Source organism: Hyperolius riggenbachi, chromosome 7, assembly GCF_040937935.1.
Source record: "Hyperolius riggenbachi isolate aHypRig1 chromosome 7, aHypRig1.pri, whole genome shotgun sequence".
NCBI classification, from domain to species: Eukaryota; Metazoa; Chordata; class Amphibia; order Anura; family Hyperoliidae; genus Hyperolius; species Hyperolius riggenbachi.
Window position 1 is genome coordinate 147,281,192 of NC_090652.1, and position 25,252 is coordinate 147,306,443.

The following is a 25,252-nucleotide window of genomic DNA, read 5'->3' on the forward strand; positions in this document are numbered from 1 at the left end:
GAGTATAAATTCACCCAAAAAAGCAGTGTTTGCTTGTCCCTCCCAACTACTACCATGTCCCCCTCTCCTTGGCTTTCCCCTGCTGCTTCCTTACAGCCTGTCAGCTGGCAGTACATATAGTTGGAGGACAGTTATCCATATGTTATGAAAGCAGAATTGGAGCACCACATATTTGGTATGTGTAAGTGACTTTTCTTCATTCCATTACAGGACTTGATTTAATCATCTCTGAGTTTTTCTGCTAGGAGGAAATCTGTGTGTAACTACGCATCTTTGTAATGTAGCACTACAGTATTACCTGGGTTCTTGAAGAGAGTGTGTCCATTATAAAAAGTGAAGAAGTCCACAATTTCTGTTGCTAAAGTGTTAATGATAATGTATTGAATCTTGAGAAGATTTTCTTTCATCATTTTATAGTTTAATGAAGAAATAAAGATGCTTTTTTTTAACAGTTTCAGTATAAGTAAATGAGTTTCTGTTCTTCAGCCTGGTCATTTCTTGGGTTCGCTATCATACTAAAGGTAATGGTGGTTGTTGAGAGGCTTTAACTTTTGTACTTAAATGTCTAGATTATAGAAGTGTTGTGGTGTATGATAATGATGTCTATTGTAGTATGTAGTAAATTTATGAAGGTAATTTGCAGATCTTTTAATTGAAGAATCTAAATACATGTTGCTGTTTTCAGGGCCAGATTTTCCATAAGGTACTGTAGGCTCGTGCCTACAGGTGTCTGATGGTGGAGAGGTGACTTACTCACCTCCCCAAATGCCTTCCTCCCTCCTTGCCTATGCAGATTCCTGAGTGGAGCGTAAATTATAGCTTACTCACCTCTCAGTGTTCCACTGATGAGATCTCCCTTCAGCCCACGGTACCTCTAGCTATCTAATACTTGGGGGCACCTTTAGCTACTCAATAATGAGGGTACCTCTGGGTACCTAAAACTAAGGGGCACCTGTGGCTACCTGGGTACATATTATATGGGGTGCAGGGTGAAGCCGAAAGATGGTTCTCCCTGTGCTAGGAAATCTTGGGGAATTTAATAAATATGATTACCTAATTTCTTCATCTGGACACAGACTTCATAGTCTGCTTTTGCTGGCACCCGAATTACAGTAATTCTATTGCAATTCGGGCTGCACCGCTATAGCCATAAATAGGATTACAGCCTATTGCCACTACCAAATCAGGCCCTGCACTGTCCTGAAATGACCTTACTCAGGCTACCTAGGCTGGGCAGAGGAAGTAGGGGAGAGGTGACAACTGGGCAAGCCAGCATACTTGCAGTGCTGTTCAGCAGGAGTTTGTGGGTCCGTGGAGGGCAAAGTCTAGGGTGCCAGAATATCTGTATCAATAGGCTCCTGTGATGTAAATCCAAAACCTTGTTAGATCTAACTGTTTCCACCCTAGTCATGGTCCTGTACAGTGTTGAAGGCGGGCACGGCTCCCCTGTTTTCCTAGCTGTTGATACTAAATCAGTAAGGTGGATATAAGTACAAAATAAATAGATTAGACTCTATGTCACTTTGACAGTTCATTGTTTCAGCTGACAGGATGAGGTAATACGCAACATGACAAGGTAAAAATGCTGTGAATTCTCTGTTCTGTGCATAATGTGGACATCACCAGCAAAACTACAGTTCTTAACTTGCATGCAGACGAAAAGAGCAGAAATCCACTCTAGGGAATGCACACTAACATTTTTAGGGCCAGGTTTATGACCGTTTAGGATTTCAAAAATGACTGCATTTTATTCTTGTTTCTTTTTCAGCCAAGTAATGATATACCTGGTCACAGTAGAATGGGTGTGTTTTCTAGTATGGAGCCTTTACCTGTTTTCCCTAGTTATGTGATGCAGAACCCGTATACGTCTCTTGTGATGCCAGCACTGAATAGCTTTTCTATAAAAACGCTCCCTCTAAGTGGACCTCAAAGAGGTAAATGATTTTTTATTGTATTTTGACTCTGCTTAGGCGTTTTTTGACTCTGCACTTTGCTTACCAATGCTATAAAGAAATACTGCGCTCCACAGATTCAACTTAAAAACATAAAAATAGAGGATCGCAACTTGTATAGAGTCATCCACTCCAATGTAAGCATGTATATAGAAGAAATTACTTGTTGCGCATACACAGTCCGCTCTCCCACAGAGATATGACACCCTATAATAAAAACAAAAAGAGGGCGCACATAGTGCTCAGCACTGTCTAAACACTGGCGTCTTGGTTTATTGCATATCAGATATAGATTGCAGAGTCACCATCCGTCGATAAGGTAATCCAAGGTTTCTTTAAAAACAGGCAATAACATCCAATGTAGGAACACAACCTCAGCCCTGGCCGCGGACACAGGGCAATCCGTCCTCACTGGGTATGCCTCTACTTCCTAGTCTGTCAGCGTGCTGCTTCACTCCGCCCTAGTCTGGGCAGCACGCTGACAGACTAGGAAGTAGAGGCATACCCAGTGAGGACGGATCGCCCTGTGTCCGCAGCCAGGGCTGAGGTTGTGTTCCTACATCGGATGTTATTGCCTGTTTTTAATAAAGAAACCTTGGATTACCTTATCGGAGGATGGTGACTCTGAAATCTATATCTGATATGCAATAAACCAAGACGCCAGTCGGTGAGTGGATTCACATAGGGGGAAGTTTGTTGTCATCCTAGTGGTGAAGGCACGTCCCTCTGGAGTGCAGCACGCGGTGTTTTCATACAGTGTTTAGACAGTGCTGAGCACTATCTGCACTTTGCTTAGGCATTCTCTGCACTTGAGTCAGGGGTTGAGGAAGATTCAATAGGGGTCCACTTTTAAAGACTGCCTGTGGCATGGAATTTAGGGATCAGCATGAATCCACCCTATGGTATCTCTAGTAAGGATGGTACTGTATTTCCTTATTTTACTATGTTTCCATAATAAATATAATAATTCCCTTATTGAGTCAGTGATGTCTCAAGGAGTGGACAATTTTATTGTTCTATGCTTTTACTTGCTCCTTAAAGCACACCTAAAGAGAGAGGAATATGGAGTCCAACATAATTATTTCCTTTTAAACAATGCAAATTGACTGGCTGTCCTGCTGATATAGTACTTTCAGCTGTAGACCCTGAACAAGTATGCAGATCAGTTGTTTGATGAAGTCTGAATTAGCTGCCTGCTTGTTTCAGTTGTGTGCTTCAGACACCACTAATGCCATAGAGATCAGGATGACGGCAAGGAAACTGGTAATGTTTAAAAATACATAAATAGGACAGCCTCCGTATCTCTCTTGCTTCACGTGTGCTTTAAATGTAGAATCCATTATATGATCCTACTTGCCTTTTTAGTGGGTAGTGGGTGAGGGTCGGAGGAGCGCTGGATTGCAGACTTTCTGAATTACCTAGCATTGGTTCACCTGGACCTGTTTAGGATCTTATGTGATGAACTGATGTATGGTTGATGGGTTGGGAATTTTTCCCAGGTGGAATCCCAGTTCAGGGGAATTTACTGTATACATTTATTATTTTTAATTCAATTGAAATGTGTACTCTTGTTGGAAAAGGGGATTACGTAAATACAAATTAGTCCTTTTTCTTGGCCTCCCCCAGGATTGGAGCTAATAAGAATTGGATGTAGTGTGCCTAAATTATAAAGAATTGGGTGTAGTGTGCCTAAATTATAGCAAAGTTCACAATTTTTGGGGGAGATGGAGTTAAGCCCTAAAGCACTTAGTGGCAGTGATTGGTACATGTAAGCCTGTATTCCCTTTCTCTGCAGGTTTTCTTTTTGTGTGTCCCTACAGCAAACACACTATGAGAGGTGACTCCGGCAACCTGAGGTCAAGTCCCAAAGTCCATAAACAAATGAGTGGACAGGCTACCTTGCAGTGTTCATTTTTTTTTTTCAGCTGCCACCAAAAGTCAGACTTTCTCTTTGGGCTTCAGGATCACAATATGTAGAAAAGCTAATGTTCATCACAACGCAGTGGTTGAAAAATGTATTTTTCTGTCAGGAGTTTGAATTAGAAACGCTGAAATCTACATGTGCGGTGTTAGTAGAATATCCTTACAGTTACTAACTTTATTTAGCATTTCCATTATGTCCTGGAACTAGCACAGAAATTCTCTCCCAATAAGTTTGATTAAACAATTATTCGGTATCTGTTGTTTTTTCGAGGGTGTGTCTTTTAGGTGGGCAGCCCAAGAATGAGTAGGTCAGTATTGCACATTGTATTGTGATGCCCAGGATCACAGGATCTCAGACTATGGTGTTTGACTGTTAATCCTGTCCTAGCTTGGAACAATTAAATTTTATCAATATTGCATTGCTTGGATATAATTCTAAAATTTGTATAGCGCTTGTCTCCTGTTGGAGAAGAGCCCAAGAGCTGCAGTCACTAAGGGCGCACTCAAGGGGCCACCCTGCAGTGTTAGGAAGTCTTACCCAAAGACTTCTTACTGAATAGGTACTGATCCTAGCCAGGATTTAAACCCTGGTCTCCCACACTGTCCAGCCACTGGATATCATTCTAAAGGATTTCACTATGTAATAAGCATGAGACTAGAGCTGATTCTGATGCATTTTATCTCTAGCCTATACCTTCCAGTTGTGCTAGCTTTTTAAATCCCTTTGTAGCGATGTTTGTTAGTACAGTGAAGTATTTGTACAATCTGCTGCTTCCTTAGGCAGGAGTCACATTTGTCTATTTTCGTATATGTTTTCTGCAGAGAGAAAGTCATTTAACCACCCTGGCGTTCTGATTAAATCTCCAGGGTGGCTGCGGGAGGGTTTTTTTTAAATAAAAAAAAAACTATTTCATGCAGCCAACTGAAAGTTGGCTGCATGAAAGCCCACTAGAGGGCGCTCCGGAGGCGTTCTTCTGATCGCCTCCGGCGGCCAGAAGTAACACGGAAGGCCGCAATAAGCGGCCTTCTGTGTTTCGCTTACCTGGTCGCCATGGCGACGAGCGGAGTGACGTCATGGACGTCAGCCGACGTCCTGACGTCAGCCGCCTCCGATCCAGCCCTTAGCGCTGGCCGGAACTGTTTGTTCCGGCTACGCTGGGCTCGGGCGGCTGGGGGGACCCTCTTTCGCCGCTGCACGCGGCGGATCGCCGCACTGCAGCGGCGATCAGGCAGCACACGCGGCTGGCAAAGTGCCGGCTGCGTGTGCTGATTTTTATTTGGTGAAAATCGGCCCAGCAGGGCCTGAGCGGCAGCCTCTGGCGGTGTTGGACGAGCTGAGCTCGTCCAGACCGCTCAGCTGGTTAAACTGAGAACTTGTTAAAGGGACACTTTAGTCATCCCCAAAAAAATGAGTTTTACTCACCTGGGGCCTCCAATAGCCCCCTGCAGCTGTCCGGTGCCCACGCCATCTCCCTCCGATCCTCCTGTCCCCACCGGCAGCCATTTCCGGTTTCGGCGACAGGAGTCGACAGGCTGGGAACGCGAGTGATTCTTTGCATTCCCGGCCACAATAGCGCCCTCTATGCTGCTATAGCATATATCATATGCCATATAGCAGCATAGATGGCGCTATTGTGGCCGGGAACGTGGAGAATCGCTGACGTTCCCAGCCTGTCGGCTCCTGTTGCCGAAACTGGAAGTGGCTGCCGTTGGGGCCAGGCAGATCGGAGGGAGACGGCGTGGGCATCGGACAGCTGCAGGGGGCTATTGGAAGCCCCAGGTGAGTAAAACTCATTTTTTTGGGATGACTTAAGTGTCCCTTTAACCAATGGGCTAGTTCACACTTTTCACGTGCAGAAAGAAAAAAACTGACATCCTTCTACATAATTCTGCTCATTGTGTGCATTTATTCTATCAACTACATTACAAACGCACATGGTGTGCAGAAAAATGTGGGCAATCTTCCACAATCTTCTTAATTCTGTTGTTTGTTTTTAGATTTGTCACTACTGGATCACATGAATGGAATATCTCATGCAAATCCATCAGATTTGGCCCCATTCCAAGTGAGTATAATTTTGAAGTTTTCACTTTAATCAACATTAAATAATAATGACAGCTGACCACTGAGACAGCAGAATAACATCTCATCCCCACATTACCTATTACAAAAATCAGTCCACTCAGTGGGAAGGGCTCACACCAATAAAAGAACACCTGAATTAAAGAAGTTAAAATAGATTTTTACTTACCTAGGGCTTCTTCAGTCCCCTGTAATCATTCAGGTCTCTCTGGGTCCTCTCCATTGTGCTGCTGCCCCCTGCGCATGGTTCCCTTCTGCGCCAACCTTGATTAGTCTCCTGTTGCCAAAAGCATTACCGGTGACAGGAGCACAATAGAGTTGCGTGGACTGGACCATGCATGCGTAGTCCAGTCCACTGGAGTTCTAGTCACAAATTTTTCGGAGGGGGCAGCAGCACAATGGAGTGGACTCAGAGGACACCGAGGCAACTGAGAGACTAAGGGTTGCTGGAAGAAGCCTCCAGGTAAGTTATAATCTACTTTTTTTTGGTCCAATTCAGGTGTGCTTTAACCACTCTGCGACCACCTAACTCCAATTGGCAGCCGCATAGTGGCTTCCCCAGGACTGCCTAACGCCAATTGGCATCAAGTCCTGGGGACGGAGCTCAGCGGGGATCTGCTCCGTAAACAGCCTGCCAGCCGCGATCGGAGTTGGCAGGCTGTAAATAATATAAACAAAAACTGCCATAATTACTTGTACAGAGCAGCGATCTAGTGCAGCGCTGTGCTGGGGACAGCCGTGTCACTTGGCTGTCCCCTCGAGTGGCTCAGAATCTGATCCCTCTCTTAGCCTGATGCCTATGAGAGGCGATCAGAGGGCTGGATCTTGGAAGGAGGGGAGAAGAAAGAAAATAACAAAAAAAATATAATTTAATAAAAAAAAACAACCCATTAAAATTAAGAAAAAATAAATAAAAATCGCAGCAGCAATCAGATTCCACCAGCGATACTGGGCACTATACTAGTGATACTGGGCACTATACTAACTATAAACAACAAGTGTCAACGCCAAGGCAGAAGGCGACCGCAGCCAAGAAGGACAATGTCCAAAAGTCCACACAAGCAATGAATATATAAAGTCAGCGCAGGTCTATAGTAATACAGCTTCCGTCATTTTCTGGTATGCAGGATCTTCAAACAAAAAGGTAAAGAAGCAAGGCTTACCAGATTCCAACAACCCACATTATAAGGTTGTAAACGAGTTTGATAGATGGTCCGCAGAACTTTCAAATGGTGTCGTTTCACCAGCGATGTTGCACACCACAAATTCCTCCGGAATATAGAAGATATCCTGAGGTCGCAGAGACTCGCCAAAGGGGAGTCCAGTAGGATAGTGACATGAAAGAGATGTACGGCACATCTAAGTGTAAACCGTCTTTATTACATAACAAGTAAAACAAACAATTTAAAAACAAGGATAAAAGAAACTTACATACGGGGCCCGTGCACTGGGAACCCCGAAAAATTTGAGGTCTTCTATTGACCATTTTATGCGCGCTACTTTTTCGGGGTTCCCAGTGCACGGGCCCCGTATGTAAGTTTCTTTTATCCTTGTTTTTAAATTGTTTGTTTTACTTGTTATGTAATAAAGACGGTTTACACTTAGATGTGCCGTACATCTCTTTCATGTCACTATCCTACTGGACTCCCCTTTGGCGAGTCTCTGCGACCTCAGGATATCTACTATATTCCGGAGGAATTTGTGGTGTGCAACATCGCTGGTGAAACGACACCATTTGAAAGTTCTGCGGACCATCTATCAAACTCGTTTACAACCTTATAATGTGGGTTGTTGGAATCTGGTAAGCCTTGCTTCTTTACCTTTTTGTTTGAAGATCCTGTATACCAAAAAATGACGAAAGCTGTATTACTATAGACCTGCACTGACTTTATATATGCATTACTATAAAAACTATACTGGGGTACTTTACTAGCTATACTGGGGCACTACCTACCTATACTGGGCACTATACTAGCTATACTGGGGCACTTTTCTAGCTATACTGGGCACTATACTAGGGCACTTCAATAGCTATACTGGGCACTATACTAGCTATACTGGGACACACTAGGGGAATAAGGCGGCCAGCATTTCCTACCCCCGGCTTATATGGGGGGCAATCATTTTTTACTGTTTTTTTAGGTAAAAGTGGGGGGATCGGCTTATATGCGGGTCGGCTTATATGCGAGTATATACGGTAATAGCCTCAATTCACTAAGCAGTTTAGACTAGTCTACTGATGTTTTTTAGTCTACTGATGGATTGGTCAGTTGCATCAAAGGGGAATTCACTATTGCCAAATGTTTTAGACCTGTTTTTAGACCTGGTCTAAACCATTTGGTAATTAGGTGGGTAAAGCGGGGGAAATGATCAAAAGATGCAATTCACAAACAAGTAGCTATGACTGACATCCTTCTCCTTTGATGTGAATGGTCTGGCTTTGCTCAGGAATCATTATAGCTGAGTCATTCTAGCAGAGCCAGAAGGGGGCAGGCTTGGGCTTAAAAAGACATCAGAGAAGACAGACTCAACTATAATGATTCCTGAGCAAAGCCAGACTGAATGCTCAGTCGGGGATTTTATCAGGGCTGATAACAAGCAGGCTGAGCAGTGAAGAATGAAACAGATCGCAGGGTAGGTGTTTTCTCTGATGTTCCCACTGATATATATGGTAAAATACGTGAGGGTGCTTCATCTCTGGTTCACTTTAAAGTAAATAGTTTATCATTTGTCAGTCTACCAATGGTTCTCTTTATGAATTTTTGCAGGTGAATGAAAGCTGTTTCTTCCCACGAATTGACAGCCCTTTAGACAGTGCAGGTACTCATATGAAAGTACCATTGTTAGAGCGGTTTGTTAATGGAGGACCAACAACTGTGTCGCGTGGGAGTCCCCCACAAAGTTTAAACCCTCTACAAGATACTCATGAATTTAGGCAAGCATGTCAACAGTGCTTCACTAAAACAGGTACAGCACTACTTTATTTCTTCAGTTACATCATTTTGTGAAGTTCGTAGCATTAGATACATTATCAAGTTAGATACTTGGGCCCATATTCAATTCACTTTTTCAACTAAGTTTTCTCCTACCGTAGGTGATATTTTCACACCTTATTAATAAAATACCTTTATACCCAGCAAGCAAAGCAAGTAAATATTTTTTGACTATTTTAACAGTTTTTTTCACCTACTTTTTGGTCCTTTTTTCAATTGCACAGTTTTAAGAGAAGATGAAAAATAATCTCCTAGGGAAAAACTTAGGAGAAAAAGTGAACTAAATAAGGGTCGTGGTATGGTTACTTTAGGCATTTTGCGCAAAAATTAGAAAATTAATATGGCTGTGTTGCCTTGATCAACTCACATCTGTAAAAGGTTGAAAGATATGACAGAAATGCTTATTCAAATGCCATTAAGCTTATGCTATTTTTATGACTTTTGAATGAAATGTCTGTCTGAACACCATTTACATTTACTTTATGTGCCTGAACATAATGATGTATATGAATACATATCGATTTCAGTTACCTTATTAAATATGTTTTTGTTTATTTGTCTAAGATTGAAGAGCGCAAATGTATAACCTTATTTCCTTGGCTGTTGTACAGTAGCTATTCTGTTTCAACATCAAAAAGCTTTGAGGGTTCATTCACACTAGGGGCGTTTTTGACAATTTTTGAGCGCTGGAGATTTTCAAAGTCGCCCTGAAAGCGTTTGTGCCATGATTCCCTATGAGAGAGTTCACATCTGAGCAGTTCGTTTCCGATCCACTCAGATAAGCGGTGCTTGGGCCATTTTTGAGGCAATTCCACCTCAATGGAATGTATAGGAAAACACAAAACGCTTACAAAATCCTTTGTGCAGCGATTGCGTTAGCGGTTTTAAGAATAAATACATTGTATTTATTATTTTCCGGATTAAAGAGTTCACTTCCTGACTAACGTCAGGAAGTGAAGAAATGCAATCGCTCTGCAAAAGCGCTAAGAAAAGTGCTTGAGAAAACCGTCCAACGCAGAGAAATCCCAAAAAAACAAAAGTTTCAAAAACTAGCCAACGCGGATGGAACGCAATGTGAACAAAGCTTGAGTGTGTTAATTCTAGACCATCCCAAGCCTTTGTCAGATATTTGTGCTAACGTCTATCTAACACGTGTGAATAGAACGCAGTGAGAGTTGATGGCCTGTTTACATGAATTCCAGTAGTGTGATGGTAAACTGTAAACAATTCCCATAGATGGATTTAGAAGTGAGAACTACTGCCATCTGTCAGATAGCTATAGTAGGGCAGCTGTTATGTGGAGGGGGATGATTAGCAAGTGATGCCCTCAAGAACCGAAGCTAAGCACTCAAGCTTCGGTGCACAAGCTGTAGTTGGTGGAATCTATTTTTTGTTTTTGAGTATGATTTTTATTTAGTTTTTTTATGTGTCCTCTACTGAAGGCATAGGAGTTTGAGGGTTGTGAATAGTATATTCTTGTTACAGGGGGTGCAGAGGGACCACATTTTTCAATGTTGTAAATGGAGAACACTCAAAAATGTCTAGTGTGGGACACAATACTAACTATGCCTTATCATCCAGGACCAAAAGTTCACGGCTACAGTTACTGCTTCAATCTAGACCATAAATGCAAGAGAGACATCTTAATTGGACGAATTAAAAACCCTGCAGATGAAACATGGAAGCGAATAAGAACAAGACCAACAAAGAATCAATATGCAGGGCAGTACTATATATGCAAAGGTATCCTTTATTAACTTCTTACACCTTATCTTTGTTATTACTCAGAGAAGAAAAGTTACAGTGTAAGTTTAGTATGCATGCCTTGCAACAGAATCACATACGAATAGGTTAGTATATGTAAATGATCAGCCTAAGCCAATGGTCTATTATTTAAATGTTCAACACAGGATTCCAGCAGAGTTCTTCTATGTGCACCAACCACCACCAGCAATCCTCAGACACCTCACCGTGCCTTAGTCTAAAATAGGAAGATCCACCCACCACTCTGGTTCAAAGATGAATAATATCTGTGATGTTGCACTCCTAATAGCCCCTCAACCTTGATCGAGTTTTCAGCATACAAGATATAAAAACAAAATAGCTTTTCATAGTGGGTGCCACCAAATAGAAACATTATAAGTACTTGTATCCAAGGATAAGGGAGTTGGTAGCATTTGAAATATGAGTCAGCAAAATAAATTGTAATGATAAACTCAGTATGCTTAAGTGTTGTCTCACAAATAATGGTCTTACTGACGTATGCCTGTGCTGTAAAATCCCAATGTATAGGTGTTTTACTAGTGTAAAGACCAGCTCAACTATTCTACAACCTTACATTCACGCATAATACTAATCTGGATTATTGTACGTTACAAAAAGTAGTTTCATTTTTGTTTGAGCAGTACTTTGTGTACATAAGTCCATTTGAGTGTAGACACATGTAACTAATGTCAGCTCTAGAACTAATTCCATGTGAATGTAAAACTCATGAAATACATTGATTTGGCATGTTATTAAAATTGGGCTTAGTGTTTATATCATTTATTTACGACTATACAGTACTACTATATGTTATATATTCATTCCTTGACAAACTGTTGTGAATCCCCTGAGAATGTTGTGCAGCATTTATTTACCAACTCCAGAGCCCTGATTAAATGCTCCACCACAAGTAATACATGGATCTAGCAATTCAGAGCAGTATTGCCAACCAAGGAATAAGATCAAGAGGACTCTATAGCAACATCTTCTTTGCCCTGTTGAAATCTTGACCCCCTTAAGAGGTCATGGAAACAAAACCGGTAGGGAAAAGGAGATGCACTTGTAGACATAAATCACAAATATTTTTCCGCTGGTAATGCTGTACTGGGTTGGTGGGCCCATGTTTGTGCTCCAGGATGATAGCACTAATAAGTGATGACAAATAAATGTTGCCATGGTACCCACTATGAGAGGAGCTGCTCATTTTTATATTTTGTATCTTTGACTTTAGGAGTCATTGAAAGTGAAAAGATTATTTAAAGTGCAACACCGCAAATATTATTTGTCTTTAAACAACCAGGTTAATAGGGGCATGCTGTAAGGCCTAAAGCATGGAGTGTTATCTCACGAGGTTTGGTAGTGATTGCCCCGTATAGAAGAGTCTTAGTTGACATTGGAGTTTAGTGTGTTGCACACTACAGTTGTGTTCATACATACCCAGGCAGATTTTGTAAAATTATGCAAAAAAGTTTTTGTACAGTGTTAGCCAAACAAATTATGTAGGTAGAAAAAAAACAAAGTTTTGTAAAAAATAACTGATAAAGTTAAATAATGCAAGCTTTCAGGGATCTACCGTAGTCCCCTTCTTCAGGCATATCTCCAGATATTAGCTGAAGTAAAACACTGATGCAGGTAAATAGTAAACACGAAGATGACAGTTGTGCTGGTAAAATTAGGCAAAACACATCTTTTATATTTAATGCGAAACAAATTACAGTATGAGACATCTCAAAATAAAACGCTCATTAACATCTTGCCGACTGCTCCACACCAGGGGCGAACTGACCACTCGGGCATGGACCGAGGGCCCGTGGTCAGGGGGGGGGGGGGGCGCCAGAGCACCATGAGCAGGAGGGGAGGCAGCCAGTAAAGGGGAGCAGTATGTACAGCGGTGGAAAAGGGAGGACCTCCCCCAACCTTCCCACACTTTGCCAAGAAGGGGGGCCCCAAGGTGAGGGAAGGTGGGGGGAACTTCTCCCCTTCCCCACGCTCTGCACACTGCTCCCTTTCACTGCGCTCCTCCCCTCCTGGGGGACACCTATAGACCTAGCTACATACTGGGGACACCTAAGACCTTTGCTGCATATACTGGGGACACCTATACACATTGCTACATATACTACCTATACACCTGGCTACATATACTGGGGACACCTATAGACCTGGCTTTACTGGGGACATCTATATACCTGGCTACATATACTGGGAACACCTATACACCTGGCTATACTGGGGACACCTATAGGCCTGGCTACATATACTGGGGATACCTATACACATTGCTACATATACTGGGAATACCTATAGACCTAGACAAATTCCAAAAAACAATCACGGGGCTTTAAATGAACAGTTAGTCTTTAATTCTCCTCAATATAAGTTTCTTCAAGATCACAAGACGGGCATGCAGAAATAACGGATTCCAATATCGCACAAAGATTGCCTGACACGTGTTTCACGGCCAACGGCCGCTTCCTCAGGGGCACACCGTATATGTACACATCTGTTAAAAACACAATATATATTGTACAAATTGTTACATACCATTGGAGATCTATATGCATGCCAGGATAGAGGGCTCGAATACAAAAATAGTTCTTACCCAATATAGACCCTCAAAGTGTGCCAATCCGTAATCTAAAAAAGTTTTTTTTTTATATAAAATTACAATATATATATATATATATATACACACACACACACACACACACACACACACACACACACACACACACACACACACACACACACACACACACACACACATATACATAATATATGTGCCTACATACACATAAACATCAGGCCACAGCTGCCACCACAAGACATCCAACATCATACTACAGTGCAATAATGCTCAAAGACCATATAGGAAGTCTTCACCGTGCAGACAGTAATCCTAAATTACAAAACCCCCCAGTGTATATCACCTAAAGTGTGTTAAATATGTATAGGTCCTGCCCATACACAGATGGAGATTCCAAAAGGTATATATCCACATATATCCATCCCCAAAGCCAGATATAAACTATGAGAATCTAAAATACAAAAGAAAAGAATACATGCCCAACACCACCAAGATGGCATATGCAGATCAGCATGTGTACATACACAGATGTATACCCATAGATGATCCTCAGGGTCCATCCTATAACATCATTTCCCGCATATATGCCACCAAGTCCATATAATTAATACAGGCCAGATAGCACAGACACCCAATCGTGCTCCAGTATAATATAAGTGCATATATACATTCAAAATTTAATGGTGAATATATAGAAAAGTGACATTACCTAAAAGGAGATAGAGACAGGCGCTCAGCGACGTCAACCTGGACTAACCAATGTCCGGGAATAGAAAGATACGCCCACAGTCACCCCACGTGGTAATAAAAAGCCTATTTCCTCCAATCAGAGGGGCCGAAAAGTGAAATGTAAGGGCGGAGTCCGAGTGCGGAAGGGAGAGCACGCCACCATGGTCCGCACGCCAGGCAAACATGTACTCCTGGAATGCAAGCTCATCCGGATGTGATGCGTATCCCGGAAGTGATGCGTATTCCAGACAGAGTGAAGGAGCCCTTATGCGGAAATGGATACGCATCAGCGTGACCCGCACGTCAGGATAGTACATAATCCTGGAGCGCAAGCACAACCCACAGGAAGTGATGCGCACCCACATCACTAAGTTAGTAAACTAATGCATCCCAGAAATCCAACACAAGGGCCAATCCCTGGTTGCGGTGCAGGCACCCTAGCCTCAATGTAAGTGAAATAACCTATTCCCCAGTGTTAAAGCCACCATAACCTTATCTAATATACAAATCAGAAATTACGCCAAAATTATCTCTAAGTGAGCAAATATAGCCCATATAGGCACAATCTAAGAAAAAAATATAATATTTAAAAATAGAGGGTAACATATCAAGATCAATACAAAAAAAAGATAGTCCTCTCCCTACCAAGCACATATTCTGTACATAAATGAGACCAGTCAATATTATATCATATTACAGAAACATTTTATAACTAATAAAGTCATTAAGGCCCGGTTTTTCTTCTGCTCCTAACTTCCATATCCACCTGGCTTCTATCTGATACAGTTTCCTATCTATATCCCCTCCCCTAATGTTGGGGTGGATCCTATCTAATACTGCAAATCTGATAAATTTCTGGTTACCCCCGTGGGTTTCTATAAGATGCTTAGCTATCGCAGATTTTTCACCTTTTTTTCCCGGTATCATAAAGGTGTTCATATATCCTTTCTCTAAACTCTCTTTTAGTCTTTCCAATATAAAATGCATTACACCTACATACAGCTATATACACCACTGCAGGTGTGCTGCAATTGGCATAATGCCTAAGTTTAACTGTTGTTCCTCTGGCTTTTATCTCCACATTTTGTCCCCTATAGATATATTGATAATATGGACATCCTCCGCACCCATATGTCCCTCTTGTTTTACAAGGTTCCCCACGAGCACTGCCCTGGTAATGACTGTTAACTATCTGGGTACCTATAGTTTTAGATCTCCTGAATACTACTCGTGGAAACCTAGGTACCACTTTCCCCAGGGTTTTGTCCTGCTTCAAAATTGGCCAAAATGTATTCAAAGCTTGCTTTATAGCTTGATGCTCTCCACAGTATGTAGTGATCATAGCCAGAGAATAGTCCTCCCCAGTGCGTTTGTTGATTTTTCCTTTTACCTCTTTTTTTTCCATGTAAGAGAATCTTTCTATCTTTCCCCAATGCTCTATTGTACGCTCTCTTAAAAAGACACTGAAGTGAAAAAAAAATAATGATATTATGATTTGTATGTATAGTACAGCTAAGAAATAAAACATTAAGATCAGATACATCAGTCTAATTGTTACCAGTACAGGAAGAGTTAAGAAACTCCATTTGTTATCTCTATGCAAAAAAGCCATTAAGCTCTACGACTTTTAAAGTCGTGGAGAGGGCTGTTTTCTGACTTTGATTATCTCAACTGTTATTGAACTATTTACCTTTTCTCTGCCAGAGAAGAGGTCATTAGTTCACAGACTGCTCTGAAAGAATCATTTTAAATGCAGAGTGTTGTGTAATCTGAACATATTATAGAATGATGCAATGTCAGAAATAACACTATATTCCTTAAAAAAAAATATGGGAATATTTTCTTTGCTGCTAATATTCTAGTAATTATTCATGTACACAACCAAATCATTATATCATATATTTTTTCGCTTCAGTGTCTCTTTAAGGCTCTTCATGAGTTTGTGAACTTCAAGAGTTTGTGAACTGGTTAAATATTAATGAGTGGAACCTGAAATTTACGTATACCTATAGTCAAACAGAATCAGTATTTTTGGATTTAAGGACTTTAAAACAAGGGGATGGTACTTTGACTACCACTCTGTATCGAAAGCCCACCGCCACTAACTCCATCTTGAGGGCAGATAGTGCACACCCTATTAGCACTATTAACAGTATCACCTACTCCCAATATTTGAGAGTAAGGAGAAACTGTACAGATATGATTAATTTCCAGATAGAGGCTAAACAGTTACAAAATAGACTCCTTGGGAGGGGTTATTCAAAAAAGAGCCTTAAAGAGACACTGAAGCGAAAAAAAAAATATATTATGATTTGTATGTGTAGTACAGCTAAGAAATAAAACATTAAGATCAGATACATCAGTCTAATTGTTTCCAGTACAGGAAGAGTTAAGAAACTCCAGTTGTTATCTCTATGCAAACAAGCCATTAACTCTCCGACTAAGTCTTAGTCGTGGAGAGGGCTGTTATCTGACTTTTATTATCTCAACTGTAAGTGAACTGTTTACTTTTTCTCTGCTAGAGGAGAGGTCATTACTTCACAGACTGCTCTGAAAGACTCATTTTGAATGCTGAGTGTTGTGCAATCTGCACATATTATAGAATGATGCCATGTTAGAAAAAACACTATATACCTGAAAATAAAAGTATGAGAATATTTTCTTTGCTGCTACTCTTCTAGTAATTATTCATAGTACACAACCAATTCACTATATCATATTTTTTTTTTCGCTTCAGTGTCTCTTTAAGAGAGCATACAATAGAGCATTGGGGAAAGATAAAAAGATTCTCTTACATGGAAAAAAAGAGGTAAAAGGAAAAATCAACAAACGCACTGGGAGGACTATTCTCTGGCTATGATCACCACATACTGTGGAGAGCATCAAGCTATAAAGCAAGCTTTAAATACATTTTGGCCAATTTTGAAGCAGGACAAAACCCTGGGGAAAGTGGTACCTAGGTTTCCACGAGTAGTATTCAGGAGATCTAAAACTATAGGTACCCAGATAGTTAACAGTCATTACCAGGGCAGTGTTCGTGGGGAACCTTGTAAAACAAGAGGGACATATGGGTGCGGAGGATGTCCATTAATGACTTTTTTTCAAATAACCCTCCAGGACAGGTGCTTACATATGAGATTAGGCCCCGCCCCAACAGGAAACACAAAGAACTAGCTCTCTATAAGTTCCACCTCTAACCTCTACCTGCCAGTTCTTTGTGTTTCCTGTTCCGGGGAACACCTAGCTCTCTGGCTAGGAAGGGTGGTCAGCAGCCAGGCAGTGCTGAGGCCATCAGGAACTAGTGAAGGGTAGCCCGATCCGGTGGAGTGGAGGGTTTACCTGTATCCACCAGGTGGTGGATTCTCCTGGGATGGCCGGCAGGTGCAGCGGTGACCAGGAGAGCGGCAGCGGAGGCAGCTAAGGCGGAGGCCATACGCCCAACGGAAGAAGCTGGCGCCATGCGGAGGCGGAATGGTGGCTTCTGGTGTGTGCGGAGGAGCGTGGCAGCGTGTCCAGGCGGAAGCGAGGGCAGTAACGCTGGCTATGCGGAACTTCCGCCCTTACGGTGACGTCACGTCCGGTGACGTCACTTCCGGTCCGGTTTGGGCGCCTGCTTAGAGGCCGCGGCGTCCATCCCCACATGCGTTGGCGTGGTTGGAGGAGATGGACGCAAAGCAGAAGACAGCAGATCAGGTAAGTGGAGGCTACGTCGGAGGACATTCGCCCGTCTGATCTGCAAGGTCTGATGTTAGTAAAGGCCGCTGTCTGATTGAGGTCTGCTGAAGGGGGAAAGTTAATGCTTTACCTATACCGCAGTCTGATCTCAGAGGTCTGATATATATATAGTGCATTTTGGTTATGATATATGGCTAAACTTTTAGCTACATTGTATATGATCTCAGGATAGGAGCTTATACATTGTTTTAAGTGATGGATATTAGGTGATTGCTATTCAGTATAATCATCCTAAGGCATATGGGTAACCAGCTTAGACATCTAGTTACATTATGTTGTTATGGGATGTTAGCAATTACTGATATATTAGTATGTGCACAGGGGATGGCTGTCAGTACAATTGTCCTAGTGCAGACTAGACCTTGTTCAGGCTATTTTGGATTAGGATCCAGGCCTCTCATAGCATTCAATCATGTTGATATATAGTAGGGTTGCTATTTAACCTAATGATGGGGTTATTTTGTATGTTTCCCTTAGGATGCTATGGAGTCTGATAGCTCTGAGAGGCCCAGGAGTTGCATTCTCTGTAATAAGCCCTTACAATTACACTGGCCAAAGGCATCCTGTCAGAAATGTATTTCAAGTATCATTAATGAAGATAATACAGCCTCTTGTAAAGACTTTATGTTTACAATGCGCCAAGAAATGGTTGAGACCTTTTAAGGCCTTTAGAGAAAGTTTACCCACCACCTCTGCACAAGGGCGGCAGCCAGAGCAGGTAGTTAAACCTAAAAAGGCCACAAGTAAATCCCCTAGAATTATTTATTCATCAGAAGAAGAGCAAGAGAGTCACCACGAAATGGGTGAACCATACTCTGGGTCTTCTGAGGAATTATCTGAACATGAGGAGACTGAAGATGCAAATAAGGCATCGAAGTTTAAATTTGCCTCAGAAGAGACAGAAGAGCTGCTTAAGGCAATTTATTCAACCCTAGATAAACCACAGAAAAAGACGTCAGAAAAATCCTTGCATGACAAATTGTATATGGGGATGGAACCATCAGAACAACTTTGTTTTCCTTTGCATAATTCTATGAAAAATTTAATTACATTACAATGGAAGGATCCTGAGAAAAGATTGTTTATTTCAAAGGGATTTAAGAGACGTTTTCCGTTCGCAGAAGAGGATGCTAAGTTATGGGAGTCATGTCCCAAGCTTGACGCAGCTTTTAGCCAAGTCGAGAAAGATAATGAGTTAGCTTTCGAGGATTTTGGTAGACTTAAAGATCCAGGGGATAAAAGAATTGAATTTTCACTTAAAAAGGCTTGGTCAGCTTGTGCGACCAACTTCAAACCAGCCGCTGCAACAACCTGTGTATCCCGCACTATGTCAGTATGGTTGGAGAGAATTAAAAAATTGGTTGACGAAGATGCACCGAAGAAAGATATTCTTGAAGCCATTGAGGTAGTTGAGGGTGGTAATGACTATGTGATTGATGCAGCCTCAGAATCATTAAGAGTAACAGCAAAATCCACGGCACTAATAAACAATGCACGTAGGAATCTGTGGTTAAAGACGTGGGATGGGAGTCAAACCTCAAAAGCCAGGGCATGTAGTCTTCCCTTCTCAGGAGATTTATTGTTTGGTCCACAGCTCCAGGAGGTATTAGAGCGTACAGCCAGCAAAAAGACAACTTTTCCTAAAAAGAGAAAGTTTGAGCCAAAAAAGAAGCCGTTTTTTCGTAAAAGACAGGCTCAGGGTAGAGAACAGCAGAAGCGTAAGCCTTGGGCAGGCAATAGAGGTTTTACCAAGAGAAATCCGTTGTTCAGATCAACGGAAAATAAGGACAGACCATGACGCCAACAAGGTGGGAGGAAGGTTAAAAACATTCCTACTAGGTTGGAAAGAAATAACAAAAAACAGATTTATCTTAGATCTAGTAGAAAATGGATACAAGATCCAATTTTCAACACCTCCTCCCAATCGATTTATAGTTACTCAGGCCCCAAGAGTGCCAGAGGAAAAAAGAGCTATGTTACAGATAGTACAGGATATGCTCGCAAGAGACGTGGTCTGCAGAGTTCCACTAGATCAGGAAGAAAAGGGATTCTACTCCAGAGTCTTTTTGGTAAAAAAGCCCACGGGGAAATATCGTTTGATATTAAACCTCAAACCTCTGAATCCGTATATAAAATACGAGAGATTCCGAATGGAGACAGTATTTACGATGCGAAACCTACTATTCCCAGATTGTTTTATGATCAATATCGATCTAACAGATGCTTATTGGCATATCCCAATAAGGAAAGAATCTCAAGTTTTCCTTCGATTCAGCATAAAGACGAGTTCAGGTCTAGAACATTTTCAATTTTGCGGTCTCCCATTCGGAATCTCTTCAGCACCCAGAATTTTCACAAAGGTGATGGCAGAAATTGTGGGGGCTCTACATCTCAAGGGCATTCTTGTAATCCCATACTTGGACGATTTGTTAGTGCTAGCCGACAGTATTCAAAATCTGGAAAGCCACAAAAAGTTGGTGATAGAACTCTTAGAGCAGACAGGATGGCTAGTGAATTTTCAAAAGTCATACCTGATTCCAACACAACAGATTCAATTCCTGGGGTTCAGGGTAGATTCAGTGTCTCAAAGATTATATCTCCCTCAGGACAAGATAATAAAACTCCAGACGATGGTACAGCAATATCAGAGAGAAACAGTCACAACAGGAAGACAAGTAATGAAGCTGATAGGGTTTTTAACCTCCACAGCTCCATCAGTATACTGGGCGCTGAAGCACATAAGACACATACAGCAATGGCTTCTGCAGAATTGGAGAGGAGTTCAAACGGCCATAGATCAGACCCTTTGTATGCCAGCAGAGATAAAGCAGAGCCTAGATTGGTGGATCCAGGAGGACAAACTGTTACAGGGTCGTTTATGGAGATATCCGATAACAAGGGTATTAACGACAGATGCCAGCCTTATAGGTTGGGGGGCTCATATAGAAGGCATTTATTTACAGGGTACTTGGTCAAAAGAAGTAATGACTCACTCGTCAAACTTTCGAGAATTGCTAGCAGTGAAGGAGGCACTAATACAGGCGGTCGACAAGATAAAAGGCCACCATCTCCAAGTCAGATCAGACAACATTACAGTGGTGATGTATTTGAACAAACAAGGAGGTACGAGGTCAGAACAGCTTCTAAGGCTAGTACTACAGATATTAGATTGGGCAGAACAGAACCTTCAGTCGATTTCAGCAGTACATCTCAAGGGTTCACTGAATACCATGGCAGATCTATTAAGCAGAAAAAAATTGTCAAATTCAGAGCTAAGTCTAAACCCAAAAATATTCAGGGAGTTGACACAGATGTGGGGTTGTCCTCAAGTAGATCTGTTTGCCAACTGGGAGAACACACACTGCGACCAGTTTTTTTCCCTAGATCCAAGAGGAGCTTTAGGAGTAGATGCCTTGGCTCAGACATGGGATTTTCAGATCGCCTATGCCTTTCCGCCAATCCCTCTATTGTCAGTAGTATTACAGAAGCTAAGATCAACTACAATGTATATGATACTGATTGCACCCAATTGGCCAAAACGAGTCTGGTTCCCAATGATAAAATCGATGTTGGTGGACAAACCGATCCAATTGAGAGACAGACACAGCCTCCTCAAAAGAGAAGACGAGTGGACTCAGATTCCCAATCTTCAGCTGACAGCGTGGTTTCTGAGGGGCAAATCTTAAAAAGAAGAGGATTATCTGACAGAGTAACAAAAACGATACTGAACAGTAGGAAAAGCGTTACGAGGGCAATCTACTTAAAGTATTGGAAGACCTTTTGTAATTGGAAAGAACAATCAGGTCTGAAATCCAACAGACTGGCCTCAGTATTAGAATTTTTGCAGGATGGAGTCGACAAGAGACTGGCGTTAAGTACCTTGAAAGTGCAGATTGCAGCCCTTTCAGTTTTTCTTAATAGGCGGTTAGCCTTGGAACCCTTAGTTATTAGATTTCTGAAGTCGGTAGAACGTTCTAGGCCAGTAATAAAACATTCATACCCAAGATGGGATTTAACTTTAGTTCTTAACGTCTTAATGAGTGAAGACTTTGAGCCATTGAATGAAATTACATTAAGATTATTAACAATGAAAACAGTTTTTTTGGTAGCAGTGACCTCAGCAAGGAGGATAAGCGAGCTGGAAGCGCTAAGTTCGGTTGAACCTTTTTGTTTAATTTTTCACGATAGGGTAGTCCTGAAGACGACGAGTGAATTCTTGCCAAAGGTTGCTACCCTGTCCAATAGGATGCAAGAGATTGTATTGCCTTCCTTTTGTAAAAACGCAATGGATCCAAGGGAAATTAAATGGCATAAACTAGATGTCAGAAGATGTTTGCTATTTTATTTAGACAGAGTAAAGGAGTTTAGAAAATCTACGGCATTATTTGTGAATTTTTCTGGAGCAGCAAAGGGTAAAAGCATGTCTAAGGCCTCTATAGCAAGATGGATCAAATCCTGCATTAATGAAGCATATAGGCTTAAGGGAGTTCCATGTCCAAGAGAAGTAACAGCACATTCGGCTAGGTCAGTTGCAACTTCCTGGGCTTACAGAGCTGGAGCGACGGCAACCGAAATCTGCAAGGCGGCCACCTGGAAGACGGTGAACACCTTCATCAGACACTACAGGTTGGATCTACTATCGGCAGAGGAACAGACTTTTGGAAGAAAGGTTCTTCAGGCTGTGATCCCTCCCTAAGGTTAGTGTTATTTATTGCATATCATCTCATATGTAAGCACCTGTCCTGGAGGGTTATTTGAAAAAAACAAAATTAGCTTACCTGGTAATGCTGTTTTTAATAACCCTCCAGGACAGGTGACCCACCCTAAAAACTTATGGTTGCATGTAAATAACTGTATGTATAAACATGTGGTCATAAAAAGCTTTAAACTATAAGCGGATATGTAGGTAATGTTTGAAGTAGGATAATCTATCGGAACAGTTAATTGTAACATACTGGCAGGTAGAGGTTAGAGGTGGAACTTATAGAGAGCTAGTTCTTTGTGTTTCCTGTTGGGGGCGGGGCCTAATCTCATATGTAAGCACCTGTCCTGGAGGGTTATTAAAAACAGCATTACCAGGTAAGCTAATTTTGGTTATTAGTTATAAAATGTTTCTGTAATATGATATAATATTGACTGGTCTCATTTATGTACAGAATATGTGCTTGGTAGGGAAAGGACTATCTTTTTTGTATTGTTCTTGATATGTGACCCTCTATTTTTAAATATTATATTTTTTTTCTTAGATTGTGCCTATATGGGCTATATTTGCTCACTTAGAGATAATTTTGGTGTAATTTCTGATTTGTATATTAGATGAGGTTATGGTGGCTTTAAAGAGACACTGAATCGAGAATAAATCTCGCTTCAGTCTTATATTCAGCAGGGGCATGTGTGCCCCTGCTAAAACGCCGCTATCCTGCGGCTAAACGGGGGTCCCTTCACCCCCAAACCCACCCCTGCAAAATCGACGACCAATTTGGTTGTATATTTTGCTGCTCTTCAGGCAGGGCTAATGGCTGCAGCCCTGCCTCTCAGCGCCGTCAATCAGCGGCGCATCGCCGCCTCTCCTCGCCCCTCTCAGTGAAGGAAGACTGAGAGGGGCGGGGGAGAAGCGGAGATACGTGCTGACAGACGCACGTGAGGCAGGGCTGCGGCGGTTAGCCCTGCCTCTATGCGGAAGAGGGGATGCGCTGCACGGAGGGGGATTTGGGGGTGAAGGGACCCCCATTTAGCGGCGGGATAGCGGCGGTTTAGCAGGGGCACGCATGCCCCTGCTATCTATGAGGTCTGAAGCGAGATTCATTCTCGCTTCAGACTCTCTTTTTTTTTTTTTTTTCAACAAAGATTTTTATTGTTTTATCTTTATCAACAGTACATGTATTATAACAACATTGATGTCATGAAGTAGTTTCAATGTTGGTAGGTTCAAACATAAAAAACACTATTTTCAACAATACTGAAATGAAAGTATACAGTATATTACCAAGAATATTGGTATCCTAGCCGTCCATTAACAAGGCCTCTGCGGCTGGACTAGCTGCACACCTATCATGGTAGGATGCATATGACCACCCAGTATAGGCCATATCTTATTTCTGAATATAGAAGATTAAAGTACACTTTCTTATTGCATCTAACATATTAAAACTCAACTAAGAAACAAACACCAATGTAAACAGCAGCCGGGTAAAACTGGCACAATTGAGCCTAATAACTTAACATCTGAGTGGCGATGAAATAGCTTTAACATGTATAAATGAAATATTACACTTTACTGAACAATGTCTTCCAGCTGTTTGGTAGTGTAGTATAGGGTCTATTCGGGGATTGTCTGTTTTTTAAATTACGTTCCATAATCATATTTTGGGTTACCAGGGCTATAAGGTGATCTAAGCTCAGGGTCTCCTGAGATTTCCAGTTAGAGGTAATGATATGATGAGCTGCCATAAGGATATGTAAAATTATCTGTCGGTGAGCAGTGTCAATCTTCTCAATGTCAATCAATAAGATAGCTAGTTGTGGAGAGAGCATAAAGGACGGGTCATAATGCGTCCGAATTATTGTTTTAATCTCTGACCAGAATTGGGATACTGATGGGCATTCCCAGAGCATGTGGATCAGGGTACCTGTCTCTGTATTGCACTTCCAGCATATATCTGACCCAGATGGGGAAAATTTTGCCAATTTCCTAGGTGTTATATACCATCGAAAAAATATTTTTTGAAATTGTTCCCAATGGGAATTGCATTTGGAGTATTGCAAAAGTATTCTATTTGCCCGGAGAATCTGTTGTAATGAAATGGTCAAATTAATATCATATGACCAAGTCTGTAGATATTTTTGCAATGGAGATTGATTGGGCGATAGAAGATATGTATACCATACACCCGTACCACCTGTGGGATGTTGTTTAGAATTCAGTAGCGTGAGAATATGTTCATTGACATCTGGGATATATATTTTTTTTGAATTGAGAAGATTGAAAATTCTATAATATGCAAAATAATATGAGTCTGGCAGCTCAAATTGTGTTCGGAGCTCCTGGAAGGACTTAATATCTAAACCTTTGTATAAGGCATTTAAGGAGAGGATGCCTCGCGCTTTCCAGCCGGTGAGTGATAAATCAGGAGTTAATAATTGTATAGTAGTGAGAGGTATACGAGGTGTGAGTGAGTTCCCAGTCTTGGGGGGATATTTACAAAAGTACTCCCAAGATAAGAGGGTTGCTTTAATAGAGGGAAAATCTGAGGTCAAGGATTTATGGCCTATGAGAATACTAGATAGGATATCTCGCAGGTCTGTTTGTAATAAAGCTTGTTCTTGTGACAGCCATATTTTATGTGGAGGGTTAGACCACCAATATCTTGCCATTTCTAAATTTGTGGCGTGGTAATATACTTCGATGTTAGGGAGACCCATCCCTCCTTGTTTTTTTGGAAGAGTCATAGTATTATATGCCACTCTTGTTCTACCACCCTTCCAT

At 41.6% G+C, this 25,252-nt stretch overlaps 1 protein-coding gene across 4 annotated transcripts in view; it reads left to right on the top strand.

Moving 5' to 3' along the window:
• ZC3H7A (zinc finger CCCH-type containing 7A) overlaps nucleotides 1–25,252 on the top strand; it is a 193,972-nt gene that overhangs the window by 79,329 nt on the left and 89,391 nt on the right. For all 4 annotated transcript variants that reach the window (XM_068244740.1, XM_068244737.1, XM_068244738.1 and 1 more), the window contains exons 10-13: nucleotides 1,769–1,934; nucleotides 5,874–5,941; nucleotides 8,727–8,925; nucleotides 10,533–10,694. In XM_068244740.1, coding sequence (XP_068100841.1) covers nucleotides 1,769–1,934; nucleotides 5,874–5,941; nucleotides 8,727–8,925; nucleotides 10,533–10,694 — 595 coding nt within the window. The remainder of the gene's footprint in view (nucleotides 1–1,768; nucleotides 1,935–5,873; nucleotides 5,942–8,726; nucleotides 8,926–10,532; nucleotides 10,695–25,252) is intronic.